A 15,973-nucleotide genomic window follows, 5' to 3' on the forward strand; every position below is an offset into this window, starting at 1 on the left:
CCTTGTGGGCGAGAGGCGAATGCGGTAGCGGGGGAGCGGCAGCCGCGTGAGGCATCCCCCTGCCTGCAATCCGCCCATGTGACCCGAGCCCCGCGGGCTCCCGGCGCGCTGTGGTGGGCAATTGGAGCTGGGCATTCTGGATTGGAAGGCGCTGGGAGCGGGCGGGAGAGAGATGCCTTCCCTACCCCCACCTCCTCCGCAGAGAATGGCATGATTGGGGACATGGCTAGCAGCATCCTCTTTATTGTGTGAGGCTGCGTGGCTACAGCTAGGAACCAGCAACTCCTCAGCCTCCCGAAGTTTGTGCCCTGTGTCCTAGCTGCAGCTGCGCCTGGCCGCGAGATGCGGAGTTAGGCTTTCCTTAGGCAGGCAGCAGGATGCGTTTGTGAGTGGGTGCATGTGTGCCTTAAGAGGGGGGCAAAGATCATCACACCGCAGGACAGCTAGTCCCAAGGGCAACGTTGGCGCTCAGGGGTGTAAATACTGAGCAGGGTAGGTGCAGCTCTCGCGCCAGATCCCTCCAGGCGGGGTGGCTCGGCGTGATGCTAAATTAGGTGTGCGCTGTATCTGCATGCCCTGAGCCAGGCTTAGCGGCAGGTTTCTGGGGACTCGGCCCCGTGGAGTCTGGGGGAAAAGCAGGGGGACTAGCTGTTGGAAGGGGGAGGTGCAACAAATAAAGCAATAAATGGCCAGCAACAGGAGCATTGAGCTGGAGCACTTTGAGGAGCGGGACAAAAGGCAGCAGCGCTCAGGGGCCCGCAGAGCGGGGACCGGCTCGAGTTGCAGCAGCAGCTCCGGGCCCAAGGGGAACGGGCTCATCCCAAGCCCCGCGCACAGCGCCCACTGCAGCTTCTACCGCACGCGGACGCTGCAGGCCCTCAGCTCGGAGAAGAAAGCAAAGAAAGCCCGGTTCTACCGCAATGGGGACAGGTACTTCAAGGGCTTGGTGTTTGCCGTTTCCAGCGACCGCTTTCGCTCCTTCGATGCTCTCCTGATCGAACTCACCAGGTCGCTGTCGGACAATGTGAACCTGCCCCAGGGGGTCCGCACCATCTACACCATTGATGGCAGCAGGAAACTCGCCAGCTTGGAGGAGCTAGTGGAAGGTAAGAGAGACACCTGCAGCTGCTGAGGAGTAAAGTCCAGGCTGTACAGGATGGCTGGCTCCTGAGAGGGGCATTGCTCAGGCTGGTCTGACCTCTTATCTTACCTTGTATTCCTGTAAGGTACCTTCTCTTGTTATTCCCCCAGCATGCTGTGCCTTCCCAGTCCCACCCCATCTACACAAGGCATTCACCCGTTGTGTTTTCTCTGTCTAAACCCACAAGGCACCTTAGCAAGAGTAGTTACTTAGGGTTGAATTTTGTAACTCCATTGGCTTCAATCCAGAGTTAATCTGGATTTACATGGGTGTAACGGTGTGGAATTTGGCTCCTTTGCATCTGTAGAGGTTTAAAAAAACAAACAAACTAATGAATCTTCATTAGGAGGTAGGTAAGTATTAACCTTGTTTTAGAGGCACAAAGAGGGACACCGGTGCAGAGAAGCTGCCCAGAACCACAAGCCTAGTCAGTGGAAGAGCTAAGTTTAGAACTCCATTTTTTGTTCTGTGCCTATTCCCCTACCTACACCATTCTCCTTCCTATCTATCCCCAGCCTCCTCTCACTGGTGTTTCCCTGCAGCTTACCCAGAGATACCCTATGGTAGTGTGTGTTTGTTTGATCTGATGTGATTAACTAATTGGCTGATATTTTGTTTCAACTATAGGATTAGTAATACATTTTCTGGATGTATTCCAGATATCTTTTTATTTGTTTGGGAAGGGAAATGTTTTAATTTAACTCCCATAACATTATGTCAATATTGCTGTTTCACCCATGGCGATTCAGACTTATTCAGAACAAGAGAAAGCCCTTTCATTGTAAAATACTCTGAAAACGAAATTTAATGTGGATAAATGTAAAGTAATGCACATTGGAAAAAATAACCCCAACTATACATACAACATGATGGGGGCTAATTTAGCTACAACGAGTCAGGAAAAAGATCTTGGCGTCATCGTGGATAGTTCTCTAAAGATGTCCACGCAGTGTGCAGAGGCGGTCAAAAAAGCAAACAGGATGTTAGGAATCATTAAAAAGGGGATAGAGAATAAGACTGAGAATATATTATTGCCCTTATATAAATCCATGGTTCGCCCACATCTCGAATACTGTGTACAGATGTAGTCTCCTCACCTCAAAAAAGATATTCTAGCACTAGAAAAGGTTTAGAAAAGAGCAACTAAAATGATTAAGGGTTTAGAGAGGGTCCCATATGAGGAAAGATTAAAGAGGCTAGGACTCTTCAGTTTGGAAAAGAGAAGACTAAGGGGGGACATGATAGAGGTATATAAAATCATGAGTGATGTTGAGAAAGTGGATAAGAAAAAGTTATTTACTTATTCCCATAATACAAGAACTAGGGGTTACCAAATGAAATTAATAGGCAGCAGGTTTAAAACAAATAAAAGGAAGTTCTTCTTCACGCAGCGCACAGTCAACTTGTGGAACTCCTTACCTGAGGAGGTTGTGAAGGCTAGGACTATAACAATGTTTAAAAGGGGACTGGATAAATTCATGGTGGCTAAGTCCATAAATGGCTATTAGCCAGGATGGGTAAGAATGGTGTCCCTAGCCTCTGTTCGTCAGAGGATGGAGATGGATGGCAGGAGAGAGATCACTTGATCATTGCCTGTTAGGTTCACTCCCTCTGGGGCACCTGGCATTGGCCACTGTCGGTAGACAGATACTGGGCTAGATGGACCTTTGGTCTGACCCAGTACGGCCTTTCTTATGTTCTTATAAAACAGTCATCCTGTAGGAGCCTTGATATTTATATTTTGGCATTTAATGGACCAAACTGGAGGCGTAAGTCCCTTTTTCAGAAGTGACTTAGGACTAAGACCCTAATGACTTTCAGTGACACTTAGGATCTGATGGGCCAAACTTTTAAAGGTGTTTAAAGATGCAGCTTGGCATCTAGTGGAATATTGAAAAGTGCCTAATTCCTATTAAAATTTATGGGAGCCAGGTGCTGAGGCACTTTTGAAAATCTCAGCCATCTGCATTCTAGGTGCCGAAATACATTTTAAAAATATGGGCAATTGCTCTTATTGAAGAAGACTCCTTCTCTGATTTGTAAGGCAATGGCACTTGCCTTAAGCAGGGATAGGAGAATCTTGTGGCGTTCTTGCAGACTAATCCTTGTTTTTGCAAACTTTCTCTATAAAGTAACACCCATAATCCTCCTCCAATCTCCTCTTTAAAAAAGGGATTATTCAATTAAAAATTCTACTTAAAAGGTACCTGTGCTGCATGTTTGGGTATGTAATAGCTAGGCTGGTATAAGTGGGTGCTCTGCATATGATGTATAGATAGTTTCCATCATTGTTTTCATTAGTTGCTTGCTCTCTACTTATTTTTTTCCATTTTTTTTTAAATTGGACTTTATTCCCCCTGTGGTCTCTCTTTCATGGTCTTGCCTAAGCAGAATTTTCAGTATCATTTGAGTCACTCTTCCCAACACCAGGAGTGAAATCCTGGCCCTGTTTAAGTCAATGAGGCCAGAATGTCACCTCAGATGTTTAAGTGAATATGAAATTACACAAAAGAAGTTTGCGCATCTCTAGTCTAAAAATGGGTGCCTAGTAAAAGTGATCTTTTAAGTCAGGGGTGGGCAAACCCGGGGGCCACATCCGGGCCGGCCCTTCAGATGATTTAATCCGGCCCTTGAGCTCCCGCCGGGGAGCAGGGTCTGGGGCTTGCCCCACTCTGCACATGCCGTGGCTCCACGCAGCTCCCAGAAGCAGCGGCATGTCCCCCCTCCAGCTCCTACACGTAGGGGCAGCCAAGGGGCTCCACGTGCCGCCCTCGCTCCAAGCACCACCCCTGCAGCTCGCATGGGCTGGGAACCGTGGCCAATGGGAGATGCAGGGGCAGCGCCTGCAGATGGGGCAGTGCGCAGAGCCACCTAGCCACGCTCCCACGTAGGAGCCAGAGTGGGGGACATGCTGCTGCTTCTGGGAGCTGCTTGAGATAAGTGCCTCCCAGAGCCTGTACCCCTGATCCCCTCCTGCACCCCAACCCCCTGCCCTAGCCCGGATCCCACTTCTACCCTCTGAGCCCCTCGGTCCCAGCCCAGAGAACCCTCCTGTACCCCCAACCCTTCATCCTCAATCCCAGCCCCACCCCAGAGCCCACACCCCCAGCTGGAGCCCTCACCCCAACCCTGTGCCCCAGTCCGGAGCCCCCTCCCACACCCTGAACTCCTCATTTCTGGCCCCACCCCAGAACCCTCACTCCATCCCACACCCCAACCCCCAATTTCGTGAGCATTCATGGCCCGCCATACAATTTCCATACCCAGATGTGGCCCTCGGTCCAAAAAGTTTGCCCACACCTGTTTTAAATAATAGTTAAATAAATTTAATGCCAAAAAATAATGCTTATTAAAGTGGTTTCATGAAGGAGGGATTGCCTGTTTTAGGTGGCTTTTAGTACAGTTATTGTTAAAACTGATTGATTCCTATCAGTATCATTATAAACTTTCATCCATAGTATCTTTTTGGTTTTTTTCATGTACTGGTTAGAATCATCAGGACAAATTCTGCTTCTACACCTCTGCAGTCTTATTAACTTAGGTGGGGCTTTAAGGGTGCAAATGAGGCCAGTATTTGTCTCTCTTTTGTTATATGCTCATTGAGTGTGCCCTTTTGTTTTATTCATCAGATGCACAGCAACAACAATAATACCGCTATTGAAACATCACTTTCATGGTTCTCTAAGTAAAATAAAAGGAAAAAAGATTCCCAATAATTTGCTCATTTATTCATGATCAACACAGCTTACAGGAATATTCAAAAAGTCCTTCAGCGTCATGATTGGATTAGCATATGCTCCAATTAGCACACCAAATTTCACCAACATTAGTTTCTGTTATAGATCTGTTTACCATGCATATAGAGAAGAGAAAACCCTGAGGCAGGAAGCATGGAGGGGCAGGGAAAAGAGTACAGAAAATGACTCTACCATCTATAAGAGCCCATAGAAACCCTCCTTTGCAGTCAGGACTCCATCAGCTTGGTGGAGAAACACTTATTCTTTACTTGCTCTTCCTTTCTGACCAAGCAGACTTGAATGGAAATCCACAGTGGAATTAATGCTTCTAAAAGGACATTGGCAGTAGACTTGAATTCTCTGCACCATTAGTAGAGGTGCATATGTTGTAAATATAGTGGAAGGCTCTTGTGTATGGTAACTGACGGCCAGGTACCAGAGCCAATGTAGCCACCTACCTCAGTCCTTCATATCTCTGTTGGCAGGACAAGCTGTTTGTACATTCTGCCCATTTCTGCGGCTGATACTTGGAGCCACAAGAGTTCTGAGCTGTATCATGTGAGCCTAAAGAGAGCCCCCAGCCTCTGTGACCAAGCCAGTAGGTGCTGTGTTAAGCTTGTCTCAGCTCAGAGTCACTCTTTACAGCTCTAGACAGATCCAGTGCAGATAAGCACTTTAAGGCAAATTTGCTATTTGTCAGTTTGGCATATAAGAACTGGCTGATCAAACCCTGTGTCATGATATTCTGTATCAGCTAAATTGAGACACTACATGCTTTGTTGTGGGCTTGGGCACATACAGTAAGAAATTCTATTGACATTAAAAAAAAATCAGTCAGACACTCTGTTGTTGTTTAATGTATATAGTATATAACTTATCTATAGCCACAAACAAATTCAACAGCACACATCACAACAATAAATGCAACCTAACAACTGCCACTTAAAAATTTCACATCCTTCAACAAGTCTGGTTAAACATGCTTCGCATCATGTTCTGAAGGGCATGCAAACTCATGCTCTGCTGGACCAGAGATGCTGAGCACATTCCACAGAGACTGGTCTGTCCCCAGCTCCAATAGACTCAATTTGACAACTCAGGTGCCTGCATAGAACGTGAGGAGAGAGGAATCTCTAAGGTTCTGGATTCTGCTTATGTTGGAGTTCATGGAAGCAGGGCTGTGTCCTTTAATATACAGGACCCAAATGTGCTTGGCAAATTCATCAATAGTGTGAGCTGTTGGGAATAGGGAGAATAAGATTTTATTTGGGATACACCCTCTTGCTAAACCCATGTTTCTCACCTCTATAGTATATATCCTTGTTTGAGCACAGCGGGATATTGTGTGTGTAACTTCTTCCCATCCTTCTGCTGATGTGACGCATACACTTACTATATGTGACACCAACAAAATATTCTTGGTTTGGGGTAACAGGATTCCCACGTGCATTTTTATATTTCACCTTTATATAGCCATAGTGGAACAACCTTTATTTATTATTATTATTTTTACTTTCTCTTTCTCTTCCTTCCCACTCCCAATGATTAATTGGTTGAGTGTGGGACATAAGATCAGTTTGCAGAAACTGAGGTATATCTGAGATGTCTAGTTTTTTAATTTTTGAAATGACTTCATATTACCACTATGTTGTCTAGGCACTAGGAATGGGGTGGAAACACACGATAATTCTTCACAGTGGCAGAAGCTGGTGCTCATGACTCTCTCTGTTTTTTTAGCATCTTCTGTTTTACTTTTTATTTTTTACTGGGCATGCAGCCTCTCATTATCTCATACTTAGATTTTTCTGGAACTAGGAAAATATTGAGGCTCGTTGGCCTTAACCAGGAGATTATTTTGGACTTCTGGAAGAACTAGGAAAAAGTGGTCTTCATCACTGATGAAACAGGCATTCTGATGTGGCAAGTGATAAGGCATCTTTAGTGCTCTGCATAGCACAAATACTCTTAATAGCATTTGCTTTCAACAGCTATAGTTAAACCTCTTGTGGTATGTCAGCACCACTGGCAACATACTCAAAGTTGTCAAGGATGCTAGGCACATGTACAGAAGCTCTTTGGGAGGATGTAGAAAGATTCTCAGTAGGGCTGTCATTATCCATGGCAGGGAGCAATGTCCCAGGATTTTGTTTTATCTGTCCTGAGGAGATGGCTATTTCATGTTAGCAGGGAGCAAAAGAAAGAAAGCATTGGTGGGAACCAATTAGTGAGTGATCCAAGTACTTACTGGTTTTGAGTATTATTACTGCATATCACAATATCGGGTTAATCCTGTTAAAGTACTCAAGATTATAACTGATGTATGCTTTTACCAAGTAGGTCAAGAACATCTTTCCTTGTGCCAGAACAACCAGATGCTAGCACCAGCTGGCAATTTGTATCTTCACTGCTTGCAAAAGGCACAATTATCTTCTTGCATTGAAGCCAAAAGCCAGGGCACCTCAGAAATCATAAAAAAACATAAAGGACAGGGATGATTTGGCTGGTATAACACAGGAAGGTAGATACTTTTTTTTTAAACAATGCTTCTAAAATATTTGCATCTCTCAAATATATGTTAACTGTATTGGAGAGATGCAGTGTTTTCAGTTTACGTAGGAAATGTTAGTGCAATAAACCGTTGTGATATGAACAAAACCACCACTGGGGATCTCCTTAATATGAAAAAATTGTAGTTTATGGGAGTGTTTCTCAGGGTAGGTGTCTACTTCTTGTGGGTAAGCCAAATGATAGAATCAGCAAGCTTGATAACCTGTGGCCTTAATCATGCCTTTCAGAAAATTCTCATCTGTACCCCCTTACAAAATGGAAGGTGAGAGCAGGGGCAGGCAGAGAAAGGAGTAGGTGAGAATGAGTAAGTGTGACGGTGCCACAGGACCCTCTGTTGCTTTTTACAGATTCAGACTAACACGGCTACCCCTCTGATATGTGGCATCCTAGCTTCTCAAAGGGTCTGTATCTGGGGAGTTTAAGTAGATTGAGGACAAGAACATGATCACTTGTAGGTTGTCCAAGGACCTAAGAAATCAGGAAGGAAGGAAAATGAAGTTTACCAGTGCTCTGGAAATCTGGTCTCCTTGTGGTATGAAGTAGAGAAAGGATACTCTAATGACTATTCCTTCTGACCATCCAATTTAAAGAATCATCAGTAGTATCTGGCACTACGAAAGAGTCAGGCAGAAAGAGTTTGAACAGGGACCTGTCTGCATCCTTATTAGACGTAATGGATGCTGTGAGAATGAGCTGAGGCTTATGAGACAGAAACATGAAGGGCAACCAGATGCCTGCTTTGACTTATGCGCCTCAAAGTGGCGCACTTGTAAAAAATGGGGACTGATGGCTCTTTCTCTAGGGACACTCATAACTGTGTCATCTATTCTACTCTGTTGTGTAGTTTCTCACTGAGAAGCAGGACACTTTATCTCAGCCTCAGGAGATAATAGAAGCCCATTAACACCTCACAAAGGCAGACCAAGGGCCATATCTCACCCCAAGACTCTCGTTCCAAATCTATTGTTCAGAGATTGAGTAGAATACACTTGATACCCCCCTCATATTGTTATCTCCCAGGAGTGCACATAGGTTCTTTTAACCTAATGCTATAGTGATAATTAAGAAGCATTTTCATTCTAAGCTGACATCTTAGGTGTCTGTACATTTGCAGAAAAAATTGCCTTTTGGGCTGCTCTTTCATATTTGTACTCTACTTAAAGGCAGATTATTTAAAAATTTCAGTAACTTTAGTTTAGCCGCTTTTTTACCTGAACTTAGGCCTGAATCCACAAAGGGACTTGGCGCTGCATTACTTAACTTCTAAGTGCTAGGAAAATCACTGAAACAACAACTGGGATCCACAAAGCCTGTGTTAGGTGCCTAGACTCCCTGGGCTATACAAAACTGGGAGGGAGAGAGGTGTCTAAGAGTGGGAGGCATCAAAACCAGCACTGTAGGTGGGAAACAGCTGAAATTCATGAATGGGAGATGGGGGAAAGGGGTGGAATCCTAAGCCCCTCCTCACAGTGCTAGGTGCCTAAGTCTGGGCTGCAGAGAGGCACCTATCTCTGATCCACAGCCAGGGAACCCTTTTCCTGTAGTGTGCGGGAAAGATAGCTCAGTGGTTTGAGCATTGGCCTGCTAAACCCAGGGTTGTCAGTTCAATCCTTGAGGGGGCCACTTAGGAATCTGGGGCAAAATCAGTACTTGGTCCTGCTAGTGAAGGCAGGGGGCTGGACTCGATGACCTTTCAGGGTCCCTTCCAGTTCTACAAGATAGGAGTTAAGTGCCTGCCTTGCTCTACACAAACTGGTTGGAGGAGGTGGCAGATATAGCTGTTATAACTTTTAGCTCAGTGATTAGAGAATTCACCTCGGATGTGGGAAACCTAGGTTCAATTCCTCCCTCTGCCTGAGACAGAAGATTTGAACAGGGGTCTCCCACACTTCTCAGAAGAATGCTCTGACTACTGAGCTATGGAACATTCTGAGTCTCCCTTAGTTTCTCCTCTTGAAGCTAGTTCACTTTGTACCAATAAAGAGTGATTGGAGTAAGGGGAGTGGACCCTGGGTCTTGGACCTCTAAAGTGGATACCCTAACCACTGAACTCTACAGAGTCATTCACTCTCTGGCCCAATGACTTTTGAAGCTATTCCACTGTGTATACATATTTAAATAAGAGAGATTGAAACCCTCTCCTGCCGACATAGCTACCACTGCTTGTGGGAGGTGGTTTTATTATGCCAACGGGAAGGCTCTCTCCCGTTAGCATAGAGCGGCTACAGGGGAGAATTTATGGTGGCGCAGCTGCAGCGTTACAGTAGTGCTGCTGTAAGGTCTCTAGTGTAGACATAGCCATAGGTGCCCAGGGAACTTTTTACCCTGAAAATTTAGGCACTGAGTCAGTTTAGGTGCCTGCAGGATTAAGCGGCAGCTGAGCAGTTTTGTGGATCACACTGGGACTGAAGTGCTTAAGTCAGGGGTTTAAACACCTAAGGCCCTTTGTGAATCTGGGACTCAGTGTTCTCTCCTTGTGCTGGCATTCTGAGAACTCAAGCTCTTTTGTTGTAAAAAAAAAAATTAGTATGTACTCAATCCTCAGTCAGGAATGTAAACTTTATTGACTTTGAGAAAAAAGAATACGTATTTGAAAAATGTTATAAGCATTTGAAAATAGTAGAGTGCACATGCCCAATGTAGCTTATCAATTTAAATATGGCTATTCAGATACGCATATCTGATTTAAAAAAAATAAACACACACACACACACACACACACTACCTGTGTTTATTTGACTGTGTCTAATATTTGGGTACATAGACTAGCCTTTGCTCTATATCTGGAGCAGTTCAGTCTTGCATCTCATGTGATGATTATAAAAATCTCTTATTTTATTTTAAACCAAGGAAGAGAAGCATGAAAAGCTCCATATTGCAATATTATGGTTGAAGTTTTAACTGCATTTAAAAAGGAAACTGAACTACCAGCGTTCTGGAAATTATGAAGAAGATTCTGATCTGTTACCTTAATGTAAATCCGGTGTAAATGAGAACTGAATCTGGCCCTTTCGTTTCTTGAATTCCCTAAACTTTGTGTAGTTAAAATTTCCATCATAACTTTATTTATTACTTGATAATTGTTGTTTTTGCTGAAATTTGGGGGCAGGAAAGAGGAATGCTATTAAATATTAGTATGTGTAAAACTGGAGACAACTTGTGGTATCTAGGAGAACTAGATGGAAGCATCTTGTGATAGTGGATGCTGGTTCATACTTAGTTTCCCACTATATCATTATGCAGCTTCCAACATATAGGAAATATGGCAAAGCAGTTACTGGAAACATTTTATACTGAGACCTCTAAGACAAACTCATTGACACTCCAGGAAGTACAGTGAACTGCATTACACCTATTCTGAACTGAGATAACTGAATAGGATCATCATATCTTGTGAATACAGAGGGTCAGATTTTGCTGTTAATGCTTGGGTAAAACTCGTATTGAAGTCTGGGGGAATCTAGAACTGTAAGGCTGTGTTCAGAATGGCGAGGTTTAAATGGAATATCTGCAAATCTTCCTTTGGCAACCTGTGTTTTTGATCATGAGACATCAGAACACTTCTGGCTTGCTTCTTAAATGTGTAGCCAGTTGGCTGTGATGTATAATGTTCATGCCATGAAAGGCACTGAGATATTTGGCAACTACTTTCCTAATGACCATGTATAATCACAAGTCACATACAGTTTTATTGTGTGGTGCTGTTCAAGATTGTTTTTTTTCTCAATTTCATGAAGTCAGAATATTATATTTATATAGCCAGATGTAAATATATTATAGAATATTTATTAATTATAAGGATATAATTATATATAATTGAGGGAGGGATAGCTCTGTGGTTTGAGCATTGGCCTGCTAAACTCAGGGTTGTGAGTTCAATCCTTGAGGGGGCCATTTAGGGATCTGGGACAAAAATCTGTCTGGGGATTGGTCCTTCCCTGACCAGGGGGATGAACTAGATGACCTCCTAAGGTCCCTTCCAACCCTGATATTTTGGGGGGAGGGATAGCTCAGTGGTTTGAGCGTTGGCCTGCTAAACCCAGGGTTGTGAGTTCAATCCTTGAGGGGGCCAGTTGGGGATTGATCCTGCTTTGAGCAGGGGGTTGGACTAGATGATCTCCTGAGGTCCCTTCCAACCCTAATAATCTATGATTCTATGATTTTTAATAAATATATCTGCTTAAAATCAGGGAAAATAGTATATCCCAATTTTACATGAATCCAGAAAATAATTGGTCTCAAGAACTCTCTTAATTATCATAAAAGGACAGGACCCATCTCTCTCATTTTCCCTCTAATCTGTGCAATATCAGTGTTTACAGCTGCATAGCCAAGAGCCTGAGATTTTTGTTGGGTGTTCTGAAAACTATTCCTCAAAAGGATCCAAAAAGCCTTGGGTTAGGGTGTGACAGGTTTTTCTGTGAAGAATACAATGTTGGGGAAATTTTTAGTTTCCCAACCCAAGGGCAAACTACTTAAGAATTTGGGTTTTACAGGCCGGTAACATTTGTTCTTCATGTGTAACTCCAAACTCTGAGGCAGAGAGTAAAAAAACAAATTAAATTATTTGTTGATTGTATAATGATCCAAAATATCAACAGTTGTTCTATCTTTTTAAACAAGCATAGGCCTTATTTGGGGATTTCTTATCACTAGGAGGATTTCTGCACAGAAAAGATGTCACTTCTTGATTGCTGCAAACAGTATTGTAATAAATCTTTGGATTTTACATATGCCCCATTGAAATTTGAATGCCAACTTGTGAGGCGCTTTCATACTTCTGCCAAAATAGTTCTGCAGCCTGGTTGAGCTTCCTGCAGAATAGTTTGGCTGGATACAGAAGCCAGACTGTAACCTACTTCAGTAGCGCTCATATTATTTCTGCCTAATAAGCCTCTTATTGCTTAACAAAATTTCCTTTTCATCAGCGTATAGTTGGCTTTTATATTTGTAAACAGCCATGTAATATCTAACAAATTTCATATTACAATCTAAAAACTGGAGAGTTGATGGATTTATGTTGAATGCCAATGTTTTACATCAGAGGTTCCCAACTTTTTTTTTTTTTTTTGGCTGTTTCCCCCCCCCCCCCCCCCCTTTGGAGAGTCATGTGCCATGTGCACCACACTTTTTCTAAGAGAGTATTTCCTTGGATGCCTAGGGTCAGGGAGTCCATCCTGACTAGGTGCTCAACTGCTCCCTGGCCTGTGAGCATCCCCTGCCTGGGATATGGAAGGTCCAGGAAGGTGGCCCCAACTGGATGCAGACATCCGTGCTGTGCACCTCTCCTCATGCTCCTGTCCCTGGGATCCCCAGAATCATTCACAGGCCACAGGCTCCTCTGGTCCTGGCTCAATCACCAGCACGCAGGCGCAAGAGCCTGTGTGGGTAGGCAGGAACTACCTCCCAAAGAGGTGCATCTGTATCTGCCCCTGGAGAGTGAGTGACCTGGTATGCCATCCTACCCCTCCACCTCTGGCACAGGGAGAGGCCACCAGGTCCCCTTGCTCCTCATTCCTCCAGCATGGCAGCAGCAGCAGGAGCTGGAGCAGGACACGCAGCTAGTGAGAGAAATTGTTATGCTATCAACCAGGGGTGGCTCTAACTTTTTTGCCGCCCCTAGCACGGCAGGCAGGCTACCTTCGGCGGCATGCCTGCGGGAGGTCCCCGGTCCTGCGGCTTCGGCGTACCCGCCTCCGGATTGCCGCGGGGCCGGTGGACCTCCTGCAGGCAAGCCACCGAAGGTGGCCTGACTGCTGCCCTCGCAGGGACCGGCAGGGTGCCCCCCGTGGCTTGCCGCCCCAGGCACGCGCTTGGAGTGCTGGTGCCTGGAGCTTCCTCTGCTATCAACAATATTTTGAAGAAACAAGGGAAAAGTCTTAACCAATCCCATGTCCCACAGTTTGAAAGCCACTCCCGTATACTAAAGACTCAGGCTTTGTATTTTCAGTAAGGCAATTGCTATAAGTATATGCCATTTGTGGCTGTTATGCATTAGCTTAAAAATATTTCAAACAGTAGATTAATGTAAAGTTCACTGCATATTTACATACTTGGAAACACAGCTATTATGTGTATGTGGAATCATGCTAATCCTCTAGGGATGATACGTTTATGAGTGACTTTGAAATTTAGGGTCTGATCCAAAGGATTCCCATGATTTCTGTGGGCTTCATATCTGGCCCTTAGTCTCCAGTTTAGATAATATGTATACACAGCTGAAATGGGAAAACCTTCTATAGAAAAGTTGAAAAAGCAGCTAAACTTGCGTTACGTTGGGCTGGAATTGCATGCACTTTTATGCATTTGTTACATTGTATTCAATAATATTTAGAAACTATTTCATTAATATAGGTTTAAATATAGAATGTAACCCTGGGGGGAAATATTTCTACACATCAATGTTTGTATTTAGTGGGAGCTAATAATCACAGCATCAGAGGATTTTTTGTTGTTCTGGAAATCAAAACTTTGAGTTCAAATGGATTTAAAATCTGTTGGTGTAATGGTAAATATAGCAACATATCAAATTCACTGGATTTATACATGCAGAATAATCAGTGATCACATAATGTAAAATGCTTTCAATTAAGTCCTACTCTTTCTGCAAAAGAAAGATACAGAGACAAGAACATTCTTAACACAGGAGAGTCACCTTGCTAGAATACATGGTGTTTGTAGAGTGTTGTTCAAACATTAATGCTTCCCTGTCTGGATGGTAGTGTTCTTTCTCATTTTACAGATGTAGGAAATGGGTGAAGAGTACCTAGAATTTGCTTTCTTTTAGAAACTCCACCTGTCCGCCCACTGAAGTGAATCCTATTTGCAGGGCAGCGCTCATTGCTGGAGTGAGGGGTTGCAGTTTGCACTTACGTGTGCTAGCTGAAGTTAGTGTAACCTGCCAGTTTGCCCAAGCAAATCAGTGGCAGATCCAAGATTATTGTTTGAGAGTTCCTGGCTCCCAGTTCCATGCATAACCCATCAGAACATGCAAAATGGGGTCTTAATGTTATTTAATTAGACCAACTATCAGAACATTTAGCAAGGTCTCTGATGGTATTTAGGAACGTTGGATGAAATCCTGGCCCCATGGAAGTCAATGGGAGTTTTGTCATTGAACTCTCAATGGAGCCAAGATTTCATCCCTTGTCTCTTAAATTACTGAACCAAGCACAAACTCATTTATTTTAAAGAGAGAAAGTGAGTTTTTTTCCATTTTTAAATATCTCTCTTCTGTTCTTATCTTTGATCTTGCCAGATGTGTAGGCATGCAGGTGTGGTAGCCCAACCTGGCCCCATGTGAAAAGAGATGCTACCATAAATAGTATAAGAAAGCAGGCATAGAATTGAAAAACAATTGACAAATATCTGCAATACACTAAGGTGACCAAATAATAAGCCTGTGGTGTATCAAACTGCTTGTTGGATCAGTGTTCGTAAACTATGCCAGTTTTTGCCTGTGTATATCGGCTATTCTTTCAAATTCATGAACCTGCATGCAGCCTGTGTTTTGAAATGGAAGTTTGGCAAAGTAGGGCTAAAATATTGAATTTTACACAGTCTGAAATGGATTCTGTAACTTTTTAAAATTTTAATTAAAAAAACCTCCCTGCCCCTTCCTATCAAAGGAAGAAAACCATAACACCCCAACTTGACCCACCTTCTCAGAAAAAAATCCTAGTAAATAGACCCCATGACTTCCCCAGATATTTAAGAGACTTGGCCTTATTCAGACCTTGGAAAATGGAACTGATTTAAAAAAAAAGTTTTCATTGTTCTGGTAGATTAATATAGATTTAAAATATTATAGGAAGACTCTCACTGTTGTGACGGGTGTTCTATTATAAATCTGATAAACAGTGTGTCATATTAACTAGTGTAGTGTAAATAAAATATCCTGTCATGATGAGCATCTGTAATGGCAATGTTGAGGTAGCATTGGGAAGATCTATAATGGTAAGCATTCTAAGAACAGGAAGTCTTTCTGTTCTGTTGTCCTTTAATTTCATTATAAAAATTAATGCATGTATTTGAGCTGGGGAACCTGTTTCTGTCCAACATTCATTTTCTTTTCTCCAGCCTCTTTAATTTAAGCCTTGGCCATCAGGCTTAGCTCTGACTTTTGTTTATTTTTTAGCATTGGATACATGAATGTTATTGAAAGGACGCAAACATACAGTGAATGTCACTTGAATTAGAATTTTGTAGCCAAAGGCCCTTCCTCCTTTCCTATTGGTTTAACCCATGTTAATATTGAAACCTATATCTATCTTCAAAGCATCTGCCACTCAAATTCCAAGTGATTTAGAAAATAAAAGCTTTTTGGGTGAAACTGTAATCACTAAAGTTCTGACTGCTTTTGGTACATTTTGTGAAGATCTCATGGTGCTACTTCTAAGAATTTTCTCTTTGTGGCACTGTAGTGCAAGAGTTATATAGCTGCCTGACGTACTCTAATCCAGAGGTTACATAAAACCATTGAAATCAGCAATATCACTTATTTTGGGATCTCTTTTGGGATATTGGA

General features: G+C 43.2%; 1 protein-coding gene across 1 annotated transcript in view; it reads left to right on the forward strand.

Moving 5' to 3' along the window:
- Positions 1-685: 685 nt before the first annotated feature.
- The window catches only part of DCLK2 (doublecortin like kinase 2), a 136,265-nt gene continuing 120,977 nt past the window's right edge, over positions 686-15,973 (forward strand). The window contains exon 1 of the mRNA XM_065404874.1: positions 686-1,106. Within this exon, the coding sequence (XP_065260946.1) occupies positions 686-1,106 (421 nt within the window). The remainder of the gene's footprint in view (positions 1,107-15,973) is intronic.

Source organism: Emys orbicularis, chromosome 5 (assembly GCF_028017835.1).
Source record: "Emys orbicularis isolate rEmyOrb1 chromosome 5, rEmyOrb1.hap1, whole genome shotgun sequence".
Classification (NCBI taxonomy): domain Eukaryota; kingdom Metazoa; phylum Chordata; order Testudines; family Emydidae; genus Emys; species Emys orbicularis.